General features: G+C 47.7%; 3 protein-coding genes across 3 annotated transcripts; 2 read left to right on the top strand and 1 right to left on the bottom strand.

Moving 5' to 3' along the window:
* The first annotated feature begins 658 nt into the window (after positions 1-658).
* Positions 659-3,132, top strand: CFAP68 (cilia and flagella associated protein 68). Its single transcript, XM_077839956.1, has 3 exons — positions 659-925; positions 1,625-1,691; positions 2,845-3,132. The coding sequence occupies exons 1-3, from the start codon at positions 701-703 to the stop codon at positions 3,018-3,020; spliced, it is 468 nt and encodes a 155-aa protein (XP_077696082.1). The 5' UTR covers positions 659-700; the 3' UTR covers positions 3,021-3,132.
* Positions 3,133-5,373: 2,241 nt separating this feature from the next.
* CRYAB (crystallin alpha B) lies at positions 5,374-11,939 on the bottom strand. Its single transcript, XM_077839839.1, has 3 exons — positions 11,742-11,939; positions 6,589-6,711; positions 5,374-5,577 (listed from the first exon to the last, which is right to left on the bottom strand). The coding sequence occupies exons 1-3, from the start codon at positions 11,937-11,939 to the stop codon at positions 5,374-5,376; spliced, it is 525 nt and encodes a 174-aa protein (XP_077695965.1).
* A 4,703-nt stretch (positions 11,940-16,642) lies between these two features.
* HSPB2 (heat shock protein family B (small) member 2) lies at positions 16,643-18,675 on the top strand. Its single transcript, XM_077839945.1, has 2 exons — positions 16,643-16,736; positions 18,163-18,675. The coding sequence occupies exons 1-2, from the start codon at positions 16,643-16,645 to the stop codon at positions 18,612-18,614; spliced, it is 546 nt and encodes a 181-aa protein (XP_077696071.1). The 3' UTR covers positions 18,615-18,675.
* Positions 18,676-18,868: the final 193 nt, after the last annotated feature.

Below are 18,868 nucleotides of genomic sequence, written 5' to 3' on the forward strand. Positions count from 1 at the left end.
CACATGCTTGTTGATCCCCTCAAAGAATTCTAGAAGATTGGTGAGGCATGATTTCCCTTTACAAAAACCATGTTGACTATTTCCCAACAAATTATGTTCATCTATGTGTCTGACAATTTTGTTCTTTACTATAGTTTCAACCAGATTGCCCGGTACTGAAGTCAGGCTTACCGGCCTTTAATTGCGAGGGTCACCTCTGGAGCCCTTTTTAAAAATTGGCTTCACATTAGCTATCCTCCTGTCATTAGCTATCTTTCCGGTCAGTGGAAGGAAACTCTGTTAAGTATCACTCGAATAATAACCCTAAAAGACTTCAAATAGGAAAAGGTCTGAACAGGTGATGTGGAGTTTGCAATTCACAAATTCTAATCCCAGCTCAGACAGCTCGCTGTGGCCTTGGGGAAAATGAGGATAATATTATTCTGAAGGGTCTAGTATAGTTTGTGACGGTTGATGAAGCTGAAAAGAACTAAGTGTTATTATCTAAGTAAGGAAAGATAAATTACAAACACATGCACACACACAAATTCAAATTAAAGTTTTTGCATTGATAGAAATAAATGCTGCTCTGCTAAGTGAAGGGTTGGGAGCTGCATGCCCAGCTGCTGGGAGGGTGGGGAACATATTTCAAGAGTGCTGTTTTGTCTTTTCAGAGATCAGGGACATCCCCAATGTGTTTTTGGGTTTCTGTTCCTAGGTCATGTCCCTATCTTGTTTCTATAACCCTCACCATGGCTCCTTGATACATGCCACCGGCCATGCAGAAGTGTGGACGGACTGGAACAGCACCTCCAAGTTTAGCCAGTATGGCTGGAGATGCACCACCAATGAGGATGCCTACTCCAAGAAAACCCTTATGGGGAATTGGAACCAGGAGCGGTATGATATCCGGAAAATCGCGCAGCCAAAACCGCTTCCTTCCCAGGTACAAACTTTCTGTTCCTCCTGTCCTTTTGATTGACCTCTAAAAGTGAAATAGCAGATACCGTCAAAAGCCCCAGCCCTACAGCCTCTTTCATTCACTGTTTGCTCCACCCTGACCCCATTAGCAGGGGCAAGAACTTGAGAAATTTCCTTTTGCTCTCCAACACCCAACCTCTGATCCATCACTAAAAAGGCCCAGTCTCACTCAGCTTTGGCCATTCCTAGCTCCACTCACTTTACTTTCACCTGGTTCCTGGTGTTCTTTCCTTTGCTGTTAATGTCCTGCCCCTAGCTAGTGACTCAAGGGCAGAATCTGTAAGCCACAAGTTACTGTGCAAGTTCTGCCCTTCAGTTACTCTCCGCAAAGCCATTGAAGTCAGTTTGTGCCATGGTCTGAGCCACTCGTAACTCAGCAGTGTTTCACAGGCCAGAGCTGTTTCTGCTTTGGGCTCATGGTTCTTCCCCTCACTGGGAAGATATCACTGGGCTCCTTGGCATTAATGATATCAGGTTTCATGTGACAAAACTACAGGCATGTCCGTTCTGCAGTGGCCTTTAGCTTACCCAGAGTGTAAAGAGGGATTATGATTTCAGATGCTTTGGTGAGCAGGCTATTCCTTTAACAGATATGCAGTATTTTTTTTATTAGATGTTTGTTTACTTATATTTTGCTGCACTAAACATGGGCTTTTCCTTTCAGTATGCTCACTACTTTGAATCAATTTATTCATCAGATTACAACAAGGACAGGCATCACGGCTCAAGAAGTAGGTGCATGGAACTGAAGTGTAGTCACTTTGATCTGTGTGGTAGCTAAAAGGAAGTTTTTAAATGACAATCATATGCTCAGAGAAGAAAACAGAGTTCCAGCGTGTCCATTCCCTACTGAATCATGCCCCTAGATCTAAATGGTAGCTCTTATTTCCAGTCCCACAGGATCTGTGGTGTTTGTATCTCGGGTGTTCTCTTTATATTCTTCAGACTGAGAGGCTAAAGTTCCACATCAAAATTACATGTGAGGCTCTTGATCCAAAATCCCTATTTGTTGCTCCTGACCCTCTGCCTCATCAGTTTTAGACCCTTACAAACATCTACTTTGCAGAAAACAGCTCATCCCTCTATCTATTCAATCTCATTTTCTGGCTGTGTTTGATGGCTATGAAGACATTTCACTCCAGCTAGGGACATTTTGCTAATCTCTCACCTTACACGCGATATTGTAGAAGGGACATGAGGAATATTCATATGGGTATAACATTTTAAAGCAGAACATGCTTACAGTATCATCAGATTAAAGCATAATGGATAAAAAGACTGACATTGTGGACCAAATTCTCTCTGGAGAGAGAGATGGGATGGGAACAGAATTTACAAGAACAGATCAAAATACTACTCCATCTAGTCTGGAATCCCTGACTCTTATCTGTGTCAGAGCACATCTGGCCTTTCCATTCCAGTACCCAACCTCCTGCCCCGCCAAACCAGACCATAGCTCTGTCTAGTCTTGTATCCCATCTTTGTCCATGGCCAATACCTGATTCTTCAGAGCAAGATGTAAAAGCTCCATAATCTGCACCTTTAAATCTGGCAATGTTTCCAGAACGGTTGAGTGGATTGTTTGGCTTTCCTGACCTAGGATGGGATAGCACTTAGGTGCTTTCGAAATCCTATGCTATGGGACCCTAGCACCTTATACAGGATCTTTCCAGTGTGTTCTTTGTCCAGGAATTATGATAAAACCCTGGACAATGCCAACTGGCTGAGAGTGCATAGTATCCTTCAACCCGTGTTCAGCTTCCCAATAGGCTGGTAGAAGTTGTGTCTGCCCCTGGATTTGTTCTTCCTGTTGTCTCATTTCCTGACAATAGCCTTCTCGTTGCTTTGCCTTTAACTCATCAGTTTTCTCCTTTCTGCTCTCAGGATTTAAACAAGAACCTCATTGGTTTCCTGGACACCAGCCTGAGCTGGAACCCCCTCCAGTTAAACCGACTGCACGGTCCTGCTACATGATAGATTACGGACCTCCTCAAGGCAGAACTCCCCTCATTTGTGAAATTCGGGGAAAAGAACAGGAGGGGGCACAGCAGAAGCAATAGGAGCATAGAGAGGCGGTTAACCTGAGATCAGCCCAGTGGTTAGAATGACTCCAACCTGTTTGCTGCTAAGGGACCATCCTTCAAGTCGTGAAACATTTCTGATATTAAAACACAGGGCATCAGAGTGACAAGTAAATGCTTTCTGAGGCTTATGCCCTATTGTTTGTCGCTCCATATGTTATTTCTGCCTTCTGACATTTTAATTTTTACTTTCCACAGAGGACTCTGACATTTCCTTTTGCTGAGAGTGTGGCTTCCCGTGGCATGATACCAAGACAAATAGACCCGAGAGTGTTTTAAAAATGTAACCGAATTTCATCAGCAAGTGGCTGTTTATAAGTGTGACTAGTTAGTTTTCCACAAAATCTGATTAATTTAATTTTATTTCTGTCACTTTAAGGCCCTAGGGAATGGCATATTTGGCTTCAAAATCTGTCACTTCTGAAATATTTCATGTGTCTAGTGAGGCGAAGATAATGAACTATCTGAGAAAATGAAGTTTAGAGTCTAATAGAAATGTCACCACTCGTACATCACGGGACAGATGTGCACATGGCAATTCTCTCTACTCCCTTCTGTGCTAGAGTTACAGACTAAACTGGATCAATGCTACCATTGCTTTCCCTTTGTCAGCATCCCTCAGGGTTGAGCTGCTGGTGACAATTGATGGCAAACTCTGTAGCATTTTATATCACTCTACAATCAGCTGAACATTTTATACGTCAGCTGCTATTTATTGTTTGAAGGGCACTGGCTGCATAGTTTCAGAGTGATGTGATTTGTACCCTGAGAGCAGGACATTTATCTCTGCTGTTGCTGTAACTGTGTATACAGCAGCTTTGCAACTGTAACCTGTGTCTGCTCTGAATTAGTTGCAGCCTTTGCACATTTCCTCACAACATGGGCCATTCTAGAGATTTCCGATCAAATTTTCCTCCCTTAAGTGTCATCTAATGCCCATAACTAGAGTGGGTTTAGGCTGTCCTGGAGTTTTTGAACCAAATTCATTTCCCCCAGAGCAACTTTTCTGATGCTTGTAAGACACAGTCAGCAGGAATCTGGGATTTGTAGAGGTCTGATCCAGACAGAAATATTGAGGAAAAATGGATCATGCAACTAGGTGATAGCAAAAAATATCTGCATATAAAGTGAAATCAGCATCGCAAAGTGTTCCTTAGTGCCTCAGGCTGGGGGAGACTTTGGTTTCATGAAGCCTGATGTCCTCTGAGCCTCTAAATGTTTCACTAGCTCCTTGAGCCCCCCATTCCTCCATCATCAGCCTGTAGGAAAGGGGCAGTGCGGGGGGGGGAGGTATATTTAGCTTCAAACTAAACTTCTGCCCTCTCTGAAGCTTGCAGAGTCCTCTGGAGGCAACTCTCTTCTCAGCTTCCCACTACCTATGTGCCTCCGAGAGGAAGAGAATGGGAGCATGGGGCCAATGTCAGAGGTTCAATCATCACCCTCCTAGCCTGTGGCCAACACAAACTAGAGAAGCTACTGAGGAGCCCGGAGAAAGGCTTTGCTTTTTGCTGCTGGTTCCTGATCTCCATGCTCAGTAGGAGGATTCACTTTAGTCCCAGTAAGCACAGCAATCCCTTGGGCCTGGCCTAGAGCAGGGAGATGATGCTGTTGTGTATCATGCAGTTCTGTGTCCAGTTCCCCCCACCAATACCACTGGCCCATTCATATTTGTGAGCATCTAATACAGCATCTTGCCATTTCCAGCTCTCCGGGTTCATTATGCAGGTATCAAATCCTGCAGTCCTTATTCAGTCAAAACTCCCACTCAAGTCAAGGGTGTAGCAAACACCAAGGAAGGGCTGAGCAAACATCAAATAAAATCTTCAGGGTTTGGCACCAGAGGTATATGAAGACATTTTAGAGCTGGCTTGGCTATGGGGGACACTGTGGGCTGTGGGGGAGTCTGTCTAAATCAGGCTATGTATGCTGCTTCCTACAGACTGGACACCAATAGTATCTTAGACTGTAAGCTGTTTGGGGCAGGGACCATCTTTTTGGTCCTGTGTTTGTACAGCACCTAGTACGGTGGGTTTCTAGTGCATGACTGGGGCTTGTAGACATTATCACAGTACAAATAATAAGTAATTGCATGCATATATCCCAGAGGCCCAGTCTTACCAAGCTTTGCTATAGTAGCAGTGACACCACATGCAAGACCCTAACATTCAAAGACAAAACCACAAGATGCTTATTTATGTTTTATTTGTTAGCAAATGAGCTTGTTCTCTTTCCTTAGCATAAATAAATAAGTATGGCCAGTCAGTACAGCATACGCTGCTTGCATCCAATGGAAAGGTTTTCCTGGATGGAAAAGTTGGTTTCATACAGCTTTCTACTTCCTCTGGGCCCCTGCAATGGCAGATTTCTCCTCGCGGGTGATGGGAATGGTGCGCTCGGGAACATCGGTTTGTTTCCTTGGTCCATTCACTGTCAGGACTCCATCCGAAGACAGGGATGAGGTGATGGACAGAGGATCCACATCCGCTGGGATCCTGTATTTCCTGTTGAACTCCCTGGCAATGAAGCCATGCTCATCCTTATTGAAAGGGAAGGAAAAGAACAGCCCTGGTTTGATGTGCCAGCTCAGTTCCAACTAACAACATTCCCCCTGAGCTGAGGTCAAGTTCGGGAAGCTCCCGCCCAAAAGGGAAATGTTTCAGAAAGTTTGGAGCATCACTGTCTGGAGAGACCTTGGCAAAGTGGCAGGGCTAAACTGAATTCAGATACTGCGCTGTGCTTTCCAGGCTTAAGCTGGTAGCAGGCTTGAGAACCCTACAAACTTCATTTCATGGTGGGGCTTTTGCTTCCTAACTCAGTTCATCAGATTGCCCTTATTCGTCGGAGTTCTACTGTTGTCCCCTTAAACATTTCAGGCAGAGAAATGGCCAGTACCACCCCCCAGCCATTCCCCAGGGTCTCAGTGTACATTACAATGCACAGATTCCTAAGCGTCTGATCTCCAGTACAGCACTCTATTGCTCCTTTGCTCCTAGGAAGTTTTGACTTCACCCTCCTCCGAGCTGTCACATAAGTATTAAGGGCCAAACTTCAGCAGGAGCTGCACTCAGGTAACCAAGAGCAAAATTCAACCCTTTGAGTTGCATGTACAAGCTGCTGTTATGGGTCTTTGCCAGAGAAACATATAGTGAAGATTAACAATACAGGTAGTGTCTGATACATCATTTGGTTTAATTATTAAAATTCTTTTCATTGTTAACTGACTTAATCTTAATTAGTTCAATAATCTCCAAACTCGGGCTTTCCCATCCCTGCACTCCTGGCCCCTTCCCAACAAGAGAGAGGTTCAGAAATGTTCATTTTATGAATGGTTTTCCACAGCAATAATCTCTGCCCCGCTACTGCCCAGGCTGTGATAGGTCAGGGGGATGTATTTGGGACATGGGCATCTTTGTTAGAATGAAATGATTAATGAAAGTGAACAGAAATTATTTCAGAGTAGCAGGCAACAAGGTGGTTTTGCCATCTTGTTAGATCCTTGCTTAACAGGTGCAGGGGCAGTTCAGACTTTACCACAGAGCAGATATACCTGGCGCTCCTCGTGTTTCCCATGGACCTCGATCACATCCCCCAACACCTTGACTTTTAGGTCCTCAGGAGAGAAATGCTTCACGTCGACATTTACGGAAAACTTGTCCTTCTCCAGTCGCATCTGCAAACCAAGGGGCTGGTTAGAGAAGAGTAGCTCCAGTGCTAGCTGTGGGTGTCACCTGGCATCAGGCAGGTCAACGGAAAAGCGCCTATGAATTTTAGTGATGTAGAACCAAGCCCTAGTTTTGGAGGCCAACATGCCCTGCCCCTCAAGGGCTGACTAAGGCAGGAACAGTCTGTCTAACTTGCCCCTTTGTTTCAGTCTTGGATCCCAGTCATGCCGGGTTGTCTCTGTCTACCTAGGTTTTTTTATTGTTGCGCATCCCTGTATTATCTGAGTGCCTTTGCCTTCTTGTCTTGACTAGCGGAGGATAAATACTTCCTTGTGGAGTGTTAAAGGGGCACACTGTAACTTGAACTTTTATAAATTGATCAATAAATTGGCATATGATCAATTTTTATGATCTATTATTATTTGTTTGTAATTCTTTTACAGAATTATTTGGGGCTTTCTGCTCCCCTTATTGATATTTACAGGGGTCTTGTCAGCACTGGAGAAAACAACTGTGCATTTGACTCCACCTTGTGTGTAGTCAGGTCACATTTCCCCCTGTATAGTCAGAGTCTTGACTAACCTAACTAATGTGTCATTGGCAAATTTTGCCACCTAAGCCCTCATCATTGATAAATACATTTATCAGTATTTGTCCCGGTATGAAATGCTGAGTCACCCCCTGCTAATCTTTTGCCTTCTTAATTTCCTTTACCAGGTATAGGAAGTGCTGCATTCTATTGGATGCTCTAGGGTTGATGTCCCATTTCTGAAGTGTACCTGTTTGACTTGAATAACTTCTTGGACCATGCCATTTAGCCAAACTGTTTTCCTTCTTGGCTTCCTGCTTAATTCATTTTTCTTTTGCTGAGGGATGTACATGCCTTCTGAGACTGTTATGAGATGCTTAAATAGCCTCCATGCTGACTCTAAGCAGTTCAGTTTCCTCACTTTTGACTTGGGGTCTCTTTGCTTCCTCAATTGTTTGGGTTTCCCTTCCTAAAATTTAGTTTTTGAACAAGATTCCTCCATCTAGAGTGCTGAACCTAATTACACTGAGCTCTCTACACTTTGTGAGTGAAGAGTTGCTTTGGTGCCAAGCAACACACAGAAGTTGGTTCAACAGGTAACTGGGTCTGAGCACTAAGTCAAGAAAATGAAGAGAAAAAAGTATTTCCCCATAATGTCTTTCAGTTAGAGTAATCCTAGATGTTATTTGTACCCCTGGGTCTGATGCAAAGTCCAATGAAGTAGGAAGATGACCTATGTCTTCAAGGGACTTTGGATGAGCCTTAAATAGACACTAACTTTCCAGCCAGCAATGGGACTTTCAAGAGGGTAGTGTCCCTTTAAGACCTTGTTAGACACTAGTTCTTCAGACTGTCCCTGCATTTCTCTTCGCTCACAGCCTACTGCTGTCAATGCCCTTGAAAACTTCAGACACCCAGGGCCTGTTCTGCCACTCACAGCCATGTAACTTCAGCAGAGCGACTCCTGATTTACACCAGACTGAGAGAAGGTTCAAGCTTGTTGTTTACTAACTCTCCAGTGTGTTTCAACTAGGGCATTGCTATCAAAGCAGCTGTTTTTTTGCCTCCCACTCCTAATTGCAAGGCCTGGAGGGATGAATGGGCACTTGTCATGCAGCAATTCAGAGCTGGAGCTGAAGGACTTGCTGCGTGGAGGCGGGAAGTTTGTGCGGGGCCCCTGACAATGTGAACTTGGGGCTCTGCCAGCTTTTGCAGTGATTTATCTGTGAAATTCCGTTGAAGGAGGGAGACTCGGACAAAGTCTTGAAGTCTGACAACTCAGGGAACTAGTGCTTAACAAATGTCAGGGGGAACCATAGGGAAGATGGAATGGGGGAAAGGGCAGAGGGGATATTGAGGGTCAGGGAACAGGCAGTTTTGGGGGAAGAATTTCCCTGGCTCTTCTCTTACAAATTAACTACTGAGATTCTATGCATAGTTCTCCTCTGTGTTCTCCTGGAGGAATTCCAAGCCCTTGTCTGAGCTGAAAGGTCAGAGAGGAAGATGCCAAGTGCTGGTGGGAACTGAGGGTCTGGTGGTTCATCATTCTCCGCAGCTCCTTTGCATCAGCTGAGCTGCCGCAAAGGGGTTGTAACATAAGACAGGCAGATGCTGTCTCTACTACACAATACCCCTGGCAAAAGGAGCTTTTATGCCCAGGGTCTGCCAGCTCTGTGCCACCTCTGCAGCAATCCCAAGTGCCTGGGGAGTTCTGGAGGTGAGAGGGTGTAAGTCAGCATGTTCTTACCTCCCAGGGATTCTGAACCTCCCCATATAGGGCTTTGAAGCAAGGGCACAACTTGGACTGCCCCAGCCTGCACGGGTGGCCTGAGTAAGGAAGGCACACACTGTCTCCCCTGATGTGTATCCATACAGGGATGAATCTGACCTCAGGTGCAGGAAGCAACTGGTCAGAGAGGGAAAATCAGCAGTAGATATGCCCACTGTGCTGCTGGAGCTAGCCAGATCCCGTTCTCAATAGACTTCCCAGGAATTTCTCCAGGTCCCAGTCAGACAACGGCAGGGATTGTGCCACCATCGTTTGCAATTAAGGCAAAGCCAGTTCGTCCTGTTAGTTTGATTCCTCTGAGAACTTTCCCTCTAATTATTGGTCTGGGCAAGGTACCAGATGCCAAGTAAAAGGGCATTTGCCCCATGGGGATATGATGCCTGAACTAAATACAAATGGGGCAAACTTGTTTCTGAAGTCCCACTGGGATGTCTGCATTTACTACTATCCAAGTGGTGCTAGGTGCAATCAGCCATCCACTGACACTGTTCTTGGAGCAGATTGGCCAACAGTGACATATTCTGGGGTGCTGGAGTCACACTGATCTCCCGAGAGGCTACGGAGAGTTGTTCTTTACTAAGGTTTTCCCTACAGCACCAGTTCCTGGATGAAGGCATTCTTCACATTCAGGCTCATTAGAAACATGCGAGCCAAAGATGCAGTGGAGCAGGGAAGCTTGGGAGGACTGTTTTCTAGCTCAACCTTGAGATTGAGAGGAAGATGATCCTCCAGGAGCAGGCAAATTATTTACAAGGTGGGGATAGGGGCATTTCCTTTTGTACCTTTCTTAAAATGCAGTTCTACTCTGCAAAGGGAGTCTGTGCAACTTGGCCCTTGTTATCCAACACATCTGCCCCATATGCATCCACATCTGACCAGATTGTCTTAGGAACAGTTTTTAGGACTGTACTGCTTTTAACACCTGTTAGCCCTACAAGATCAGCACACCACTGGGAAAGGGAGCCAAAGAGTCTGTAACTATTTATTTCTAGTGCGGTAGCACGTAGCAGTCTCAGTCATGGACTAGGATCCTATTGTGCTAGGTTCTGTACAAACACAGGGTTCCTGCAGCATCACCAGAATTATTTAAGCTAAGTCTCAGTTGCAAGGCCCTCCATTACACAAGGCAGAGTTTGGCCCACAGAATCTTTATGACTGAGGATTATGCATGAGCCCAGCATGACTCTCAGATCTCAGACTTTGCTGGGCCAGCAGTTACAATGAACATATTTTTCCTTGTATATTGAGCAATTTTTCTCCATATATATCAAAAGATGAAGGACATGGAGCCAGCCCATCATGCCAGCTTGCAGTCACTTTGCAGAGCAGAACCCCAGTCTGCTTGTCCTTCTAGACTAGATTCTGCCAGAAACCTGCTCATGCTCAGTTCCCTGCAGATAGGTGTGATAATCTACTCTCTTCTGTTTAACTAATTAACCCTTTGTGCAGATAGAAGAGACTCTGTGGCTTGGCCAATGTCATTCCCAGTCTGATTGTTCATAATTCAGGTGCTTCTCAAATGCCTGCCAACCCACAGATTGCCTAACCTGAGTGAGGAAAGTAAAATCATAGGCACTGCTGTACTGTATCGTGTCACTCAAACCTGAGCGTAAGGCACTAAACTCTCGGGGGAGAGGGATACAGGTTTGGAAGTGAGCTCAGCACTTGTACCCCCTGTGCTAGTGAAACTCAGGAGCTGCATTCAGGCTCCAGAAAGGAGTATTCATGCATTAGCACCTCCTGCTGGGCACTTCACAGAGCAGCATCGGTATGGTTACAGAGGGGGTGCAGATCTCACCTTCCTAACCAGCATTAAAACATAAGAGTGAAACAGGGCCGAAGAACGAGGCCGTGGGGTAAGCAGGAGGGTCTACTTTAGTTTGGCAATCAGGCCAGGGAGACTCATGAACCAAGAGTCCGATGAAGGGAGCTGTAGTTCACGAAAGCTCATGCTCAAATAAATTGGTTAGTCTCTGAGGTGCCACTAGTCCTCCTTTTCTTTTTATGAACCAAGAGGATGCCCAGGATTTGATGCCTCCTCAACATCCTTAAGGAGAAATCTCTACTTCTCCTTTGTGATTCAACAGAAGTGAAGCCAAACCAGAGAAATGACAGCTGCAGATAAGGAATTGTGCCGCGTAGCAATGGCTGAAAACTGTGAAAGGAAAGAGGAAGTGTGATCAAGATGGTACAGCAGGTGACGGGGAGTCAGAACTCCTGGGTTATATTCCTTCTCCCAGAGGGAGTGTGGTGTAATAGTTAGGAGAGTGAACTGGGAGTTCAGGGCTCCCATGTTCTGTTCTCTGCACTGCTGCTGATTGCTGTGAAATTTCAGGCAAATCACTTTGCCCCTCTGTCCCATGGCTATCATAACACTTACCTACTTCACAGGAGGAATGTGATGCTTAATTAATTGACATTAGTGAAGCATTTTAAGGTGCTTGATTCACAGATGCGACTGAGGCTAAGTATTATTATTACACAAAGGGTATAATGGTATAATGCCGGTCAGCGCCTGCAGGGCTGAATCCTGCCTGACACAGGGAGGAGGGACACAAGGACAGCACCTTCAGTTGCTCCCTTCCCCAAGTTTTTTTCTAATAGCAACCTATGAGCAGCTTCCCAGGGGTTCCCTGGGGAGCCAGGCTGGGCTCTTGGCTCCAGATCCAGCCAGAGGCATGCGCAGCACACAACAAAGCATGTGAAGAGAGAAAAGTTACCTCTGAGAATCCCGTCTCTAGCCAGCTGGGTGTCCTTAGGAAGGGGGATCTCAGCAGGAAAGGACTGAGAGCACCCGAGGTAGGGAACAGCTCAGACTCTGAGAGATGCTCTCCGAAGCTCTGGTCAAAGATTCGTGTTGGTGTCAAGAAGGAAAACAGAGGTCTGCGGATCAAGGGATGGTGAATGGCGATATCCATCTGTGTTTATCTGGGAGAAGAGTAAGAATTTATGTGCAGCAGAGTTCTTCAAGGACTGGTGTGCCAGGGCTTTTTATACCCACTGCCGTCCAGGCCTCGCCCCCCTGCTGAACTCTCTGGAAGGGTGATGTCAGGAGTTTTATTATCCCCGCTCTCCGTCTGCTCCATTCAGCAGTGGCCAGTCAATTATCTAGGGGATTTGAATGCTTTGCTAAGGAGGAGGGGGGAAAAAAAGTCTAGTGGGTCAGCAAGAATCAGAGCTGCCCAGCCCCACACCCCCATGCACTGTTTATCTGTAGAGTCCCCAGGCTTGGCTGATGTTCCCAGCTGCTTCAGATGCCAGGAGGATCAATGCAGCTCCTATCTTTGGCTCACACAGAAAGTGACAAGGGCCCGTTGTCTTCATCGTGTTTGGAATCTGGTTCCTGAAGTTACACATGAGCCTAGAGATGGCTCTGCCGATCCTTACAGAAGAGCAGCTGCAGGCCTGCTTTAGTCACAGGATTTAAACAGTCAGAAAAATGCTGTTAGATCACTCTGTCCCTCCCAACCTCCCGCACAGCTGGTGATGATCTGTGTCTGTCCTGACCCCTCCTGCCTGTACAGGTCTTCCCCTCCTGACCCCCTCACAAGCCACCTGGTGCATGTCTGTCCGTGCTGACCCCCCTCCCTCCCAGCTGGTGAGGGTCTGTCTGCCCCAGCCTGCCCCTCCCACCAGCCAGTACAGATCTGTTACCCCTCGTGTATTAACGGGTTTTTTAGTTTTGTCTCTATTTTGCAAACCAGGAATAAAAGTCAGATTTGAATCTAAAATGTTGATCATCCTCTCAGCAGTTTTTACTTACTGGCCTCTTCCCTTCTCTCTCTCACCCCACTGGGGGGTGGGGGGACAGCTACAGGACACTGGCAAGACACCCACAGGGTGGAGGAGCAGACAGCAGGGCAAAATGTATGTGTGAACCTTCAACAGCTGCTGCTCTGTGCCTGTTCTAAGGGCGAACAGAGGATCTCAGCCCCCCTGTGTATGTCAGCCCAGCACCTTTGTCTTTTCCGCAGCGCTAAAGCCACTTGAATGGAGATTTGGAGAAAGGTGAGAGCTCAGCACAGTCGAGGTCTGAGCTCAGACTGACCTGTTACATAAATGGCACCACCTGTATTGGGAGAGCCTTTAAAATGCTATTAATGCACCATCATGCTCCCCAGACACGCACGCTGTTCTTCTATCTATCGGCTCCAAAGCACTGACAATCTAAGGAACACTTATTGGATGAAAGGCACTGTAGAGGAGCCCGTTATTATTCCTAATAGTGATAAGCCATCTTCACAGACAGGCTCCAGGAGACACTCCTCCTGCAATCTCTGTGCCTCCCCAGGGGAGATGGAATCTCATGAGTTTTAGCCAGCAGCAGCTGTCAAGAGCACAGTGGAGGGAAGACCAACGCCAAACCCAAGGGCCCTGCTGTTCTCTCTTCCTTCTTTGTGTTACTGACTCCGTGGTGCGCATGCAGCTGCTCAGGATGGATGCTGGGAATTAATGTGCAGCACCCAAAGAAACTCCCACAGTGAGACCTGGCTATGGCACAGCTGTGTGCCAGCTAACCAGCAGAGCCACTGTGCCCGGAAGCACTGAGTCCCGAAGGAACAAGGAGAAGTGCTGCCTGGGCCCTGAGCTGAGACAGGATCCTTTCTCCTGTGCAGAGCTGGGCTCTGATCCTGCTTAGTTCACAAGTGAAGAGAAGGTGGAAGGGGACCTTCCAGAGCCGGAACATCTCAGAGAGCAACAAGAGTGAGAATCCAGCCCTGCCACTGCCTCCCTATGGATCTGCTGCTGCCCCTCAAGCCTGACCTGCAGAAGCCCTTGAAGTGCCAGTCCTGAGCAAATCACCAGTTACCTTGTCCCATGCATGTGTTTCTGCTAGTACCTCACCCAGGTTTGCATCCAAGTTTTCTGGTGCATTACCCCTGCTCACCCCGGAGTTGAGCCTTATTTGTATTCATAGCGCTACTGGGAATAAAAAGAAAAGGAGTCCTTGTGGCACCTTAGAGACTAACCAATTTATTTGAGCATGAGCTTTCGTGACCTACAGCTCACTTCATCAGATGCATACCGTGGAAACTGCAGCAGACTTTATATATACACAGAGAATATGAAACAATACCTCCTCTCACCCCACTGTCCTGCTGGTAATAGCTTATCTAAAGTAATCTTCAGGTTAGGCCATTTCCAGCACAAATATTCCTGGGAATAAAAAGTGACTCATATAAGCCACTGGGTTAAATTTAACATTGAGTGAGTCTGATTACTAAGGATAATCGAGGAACATGCAGTGATGGTATGAGTGCAGCCGCCCGTCATCTCGCCAGCTGCCGCCGAGCCTGACAGCAATGCTGTATTTCTGGTTTCATTCCTTTCTGTTTGGGTGTCACACTTGTTCCTTCCTCTTCCCCTTCTTTCAATGGGTGTGGCTCATGTATGCATGCTGGCACCTCCCCAAAGGCACTGCCGGGAACTTTCTCCTTACAGTCCCCTTCCTCTGGTCTGCACACTTGTGCTCCGACGGGTTGGCCACCAGACTGCTCCACAGAGACACTCGGATCTCCATCGGTAAATCCCAAGGGAAGAGCGTCCTTCCGTTACAACTGAAAGGGTTCTGCTGGGTGAACTGGGGGCTCTCCACCAACACATCTCATGTAGGCAGGGACAGGTAGAGCCCTGGGTAGCTTGACAACTCTTTGGGGCGGGGACTGTGGTTTTGTTCTGTGTTTGTACAGCGTCTAGCACAGTGGGGTCTTGGCCAAAGACTGGGGCGCCTAGATAATCATATTAATAGGGAGCAGGCAGCCCTGCCTATGAACTTCACTGGCTCCGATTCTGCGCTCACCTATTGCAACTGATGTAAATTCCATTGACTTTAGGTGACAGCAGAATCACACCTCCTCTCTCTGACTTATAAGTGAGTGGAGACCATGGCCCCACCCAGAGCTATTTCCTGTGCTTGGGGCTGACCCATGGGGGGGGGGGAAGGGGGAGTTTCCCTCACAGCTCCAGGGTCTAGCTCCAACTGCCGGGTGGGTAGGTTGCTGTCAATCCTGCAGCTCTTGGCAAGGGGGGCAGCAGGTACAGGGGGCAGCAACAGCCCAGGCTGAAAGTGTCTCCTTGGATTGCATATCATGGAAACAAAAAAGACATGACTCTGTGCTTTGGAGACTTGGAGCCTTCAAGGCAGCTCTAGTTTCAGAGCACAAGGATCTTATGTGGGGACCAACCCATTCAGGACTTTAAACACGGATCTGGGACAAATCCAGCTCCCAAATAACTAAGGCCTGTCTGTCGTAGGCATTTCCACTGCATCCATCTCTGTGACACTGAAACCCTGGCACTAGAGTAAGGCCAGGGATCATTTTAGCCCATTAGTTTTTAGAGGCTCATTTTCAAGTGGGCAGGGGGTGGGGGTGGAGTTGGGGGAAGTGTTCAGACTATTTAGCACATGCACACAGAACTTTACACCCACTGCGTGATGAAGACTCAATCCTGGCTAGTGGCTGCTCAGCACCTCTGGAAATCTGGCTCCCTTAGATTTTGTTAAACAGAGAATGATTCATGAGGAAGTGAATTGGAGAAGGGCCTTGCTACTTCCCACAAAATGCCCCGTGTCCCAGCACAGTTCTGAACTCCAGGCTAATCAAGCCCAGGTGGAGGCTAGAACATTTGTTGCAACAATGTATCACTTTTTATTTAAACTTTTAGCCAATAAGAACACAACAGCCTGTTTGGATTCCAGTCAAGATGTGTGTTGTATGTGAGGGTACTGGACAAAAATGTAACACTATGTAAAGCATCTCCCAGCATTAGCTAATTAATCCTCATCGGGTGGAGGGGTAGGCACGTGGGCAGTGTTAACCCCATTTTGCAGATGGGAAGGGCACAGCACAATGAGGGGAAAGGCCACAGAACACATCATTGGTCAGAGATGGGATCAGAGCTCAGGAGGTGCTAGCACCTAGCCCTGATTCAGCTCCTAGCACATGCCCGCCCCTTAGTGGAAACCCCATGTAACTCTGCCTAGGCTGTGCCTCCATTCTTTCACCTTCCCTTGAGCCCCCTTCAGCCTATGCCTCCCAGTTCCAGTCTTGCAGGCTCCCCCATTCCACTTCACTGCCCGGTTGCTCCAGCACATCCAGTACCCTGGAGCAGGGAATCCTAGCCCTTTGGCTTTCCATCAATCATGACAGCACATTTCGTTTTCTGGAGCCTTAAACTTAGCCACCCAATAGCCGCAGCCCCTCCCTGTCTGCAGACTGTGGCTAGATCCCCAGCAGGAATGCAGTGAGGCGCTTTCCAAAACCTGTTGTAGTGATAAACACCCATTTTTTCATGGTTTGTGTGTATAAAAACATCTTCTGTATTTTCCACAGTATGCATCCAATGAAGTGAGCTGTAGCTCACGAAAGCTTATGCTCAGATAAATTGGTTAGTCTCTAAGGTGCCACAAGTACTCCTTTTCTTTTTGCGAATACAGACTAACACGGCTGTTACTCTGAAACCTCCTGGCTAAGTGTCCCTGGGCCTGTGTGTCTATTTTGGTCGGTATCTTTATCACACACACCTCCCTATGGAATTCACCCGATTAAAACTTTACAATCTGCAGCCTTCTCACTCTCAGAGGCAGCGAGCACGCTGAAGGTTCCTTCCCTGACAGACCATGGCTGAGCGGACGGTCCCCCATGCCTACCCCATGAGCACGGAGTATGAGTTTGCCAACCCCAGCAAGATCTATGACCAGAACTTTGGGGAAGGTAAGAAAGAGGCCGGGCTCCCATCTGGCTTCACTTTTGCTCTCTCCTAGTGCAGGAGACTGTCTGGAGTGCATCCCTTGGGACATCACTTCCTGCAGACACATAGGTGCTGGAACTATGGGTGCTGGGGGTGCTACCGCACCCCCTGGCTTGAAGTGGTTTCTCTTATATACAGAGTTTACAGTTTGGTTCAATGGCTCTCAGCACCCCCCACTATACAATTTGTTGCAGCCCCCCTGCATAGACACATAAGTAGCTGCAGTGGGGGGATTGGAATCATCAAGAAAGCTAATGGGGCCCAGGACAGGTCAAGGGGCACCAGGAGACGCCTCCAGAATAATTAGGAGCCATCATGCTCTTGATCTTTCTCCTAGTTCCCTCCCTTCATGGCTGCATGTTTCATTCCCGCTTTCCTTGCCCCTCCCTCCCTTTTTATTATTCATGCACAAACAGCACTTGGGGAGCAAAATCCTCCCCTTTGATCCGGACTGCTGGTGGGGCCCCTGCTGCCATCAACAGCCAATCCACATGGCACAGCCCATGCCAAAGAGGTCATGAAGACGCTGTGTAGATACCAGAGAAGGGTCTTGCTCTTTTATTGCAAAGAGTTGCCTGAAAATTGTTAGGAAAAATTGGTTCTCTCCTTAATTAGCTGAAAGACTGTTTAGCCAGCAAGCTCTCTGCCCCTCGCCTGGTGCAGCGGCTGCTGCAGACCTTAGCAGCAAGGGAAGCTCCCCTAGCCCACTGCCCAGGACAGGCTGTGGTGGAATCTGACTGGCAGGCGGATTAAGGAGCTTTTGAAAAGAGCTGCTGCTGGTGGGAGATTTTGCATCCCCAGTCAGCGCAGTGAAAAGCTGAGCTGGTGGGTTCTGGACAAAGCCAGAGCAGCAGCAGCCAGAGGGGAAAGAATGCAGGAGGCAGCAGAACCATTCACCAGGCTCCAAGTGCTAGCACAACAGTGTGAAAAGGCAAAAGCCCCAAGAAAAGCCTGATGTCAGTGCCACACAAAAGGCTTTAGTTCTTCATGCCAGTATCTCTGCATTCAGCGTTTTCCATGTCCAGCTCTGGCTGTGGGCTCCTCTCCTCACAGCACCCACCCCACCCATCACCTATTCTCTCTCGCTCAGACCCCCAGATGGATGTCAGCCCCGGCAGAGCTGATGGGTGCAGCTGGTGTGTGGCATGGGGTGGCACTCAGTGGGCTGCATGCAGCATTTCAGTGACACATGGAGAGGCTAAGCTAGTGACTCAGTTCCCATTGTACAGCAGAAGTGGTGGGTTTGCACAGAGCCCACACAGCTGCCTGCCAAGTCCCAGACTCTGCCAGTCCTGCTAACATTCCCCTTTGCCTATCTTGGTCTCATTGTTGCTCTTCTCCATCCCAGGATGCGAAGCGACCCTCTGCTCCTCATTTTGTCTCTTTCAGGTGTGTCCCCTGCAGAGATTTTAGCCCCCACTTTGTATCATGGGTACTACATCAGACCCCGGATCAACAAGCAGCTGGACCGAGGGATCTCCGAGATCAACCTCAATGAGCACAAATTCCAGGTGTTTCTGGATGTCTGCCACTTCCTGCCTGACGAGATCGCTGTCCGCACAGTGGACAACCTGCTGGAGGTAACAGCTCAGCACTCCCAGAAAGCTGACCGCCATGGTTTCATCTCCCGGGAGTTCACCAGGACATACATCCTCCCACTGGATGTCGACCCCCTGCGAGTTAAAGCCACGCTGTCCCATGATGGCATCTTGAGTGTAGAGGCTCCCCGAACTGGGGGGGAAGTGGAGGCCAGAATCAAGGATGTGAAAATAACTCACCAAGAACAGCCAGTGGCGATGGGAGAAAACCTGGATAAGGGGAAGGGACAGGCTGAGCCCTAAAGCATCCTGGGGCTGTGCTTCAGCTGGGGGGATATGTGATTGTGCCAGACCCCTATTTCTCATCACCGGTGCTTGGCTTTGGGGGAAGACCACTGCTGGAAAAGCAGTGGTGGAGTTGAAGAAAAAGAGTGCGGGGGTAGGGGGGCATACCTGAAGTCTTTTCCCAGTTCAAGCACTGCCCAGAAGAAGGTAGTACATGCTGCCATCGCTACTCTGTTATCTAGAAATAACAGGGGTCACCTCCTGCCATAAAC

The sequence above is a fragment of the Eretmochelys imbricata genome, chromosome 22, assembly GCF_965152235.1.
Source record: "Eretmochelys imbricata isolate rEreImb1 chromosome 22, rEreImb1.hap1, whole genome shotgun sequence".
NCBI classification, from domain to species: domain Eukaryota; kingdom Metazoa; phylum Chordata; order Testudines; family Cheloniidae; genus Eretmochelys; species Eretmochelys imbricata.

Excerpts from the sequence above, each read along its gene's own strand:
- CFAP68 (XM_077839956.1), top strand. The coding sequence starts at position 701 with ATGTCCCTATCTTGTTTCTATAACCCTCACCATGGCTCCTTGATACAT. Across the intron at positions 926-1,624 it reads CAAAACCGCTTCCTTCCCAG|TATGCTCACTACTTTGAATC; the intron begins GTACAAACTTTC and ends TTTTCCTTTCAG. Across the intron at positions 1,692-2,844 it reads CAGGCATCACGGCTCAAGAA|GATTTAAACAAGAACCTCAT; the intron begins GTAGGTGCATGG and ends TTCTGCTCTCAG.
- CRYAB (XM_077839839.1), bottom strand. The coding sequence starts at position 11,939 with ATGGATATCGCCATTCACCATCCCTTGATCCGCAGACCTCTGTTTTCC. Across the intron at positions 6,712-11,741 it reads TAGAGACGGGATTCTCAGAG|ATGCGACTGGAGAAGGACAA; the intron begins GTAACTTTTCTC and ends CTTGGTTTGCAG. Across the intron at positions 5,578-6,588 it reads GGAAACACGAGGAGCGCCAG|GATGAGCATGGCTTCATTGC; the intron begins GTATATCTGCTC and ends CCTTTCAATAAG.
- HSPB2 (XM_077839945.1), top strand. The coding sequence starts at position 16,643 with ATGGCTGAGCGGACGGTCCCCCATGCCTACCCCATGAGCACGGAGTAT. Across the intron at positions 16,737-18,162 it reads TGACCAGAACTTTGGGGAAG|GTGTGTCCCCTGCAGAGATT; the intron begins GTAAGAAAGAGG and ends TGTCTCTTTCAG.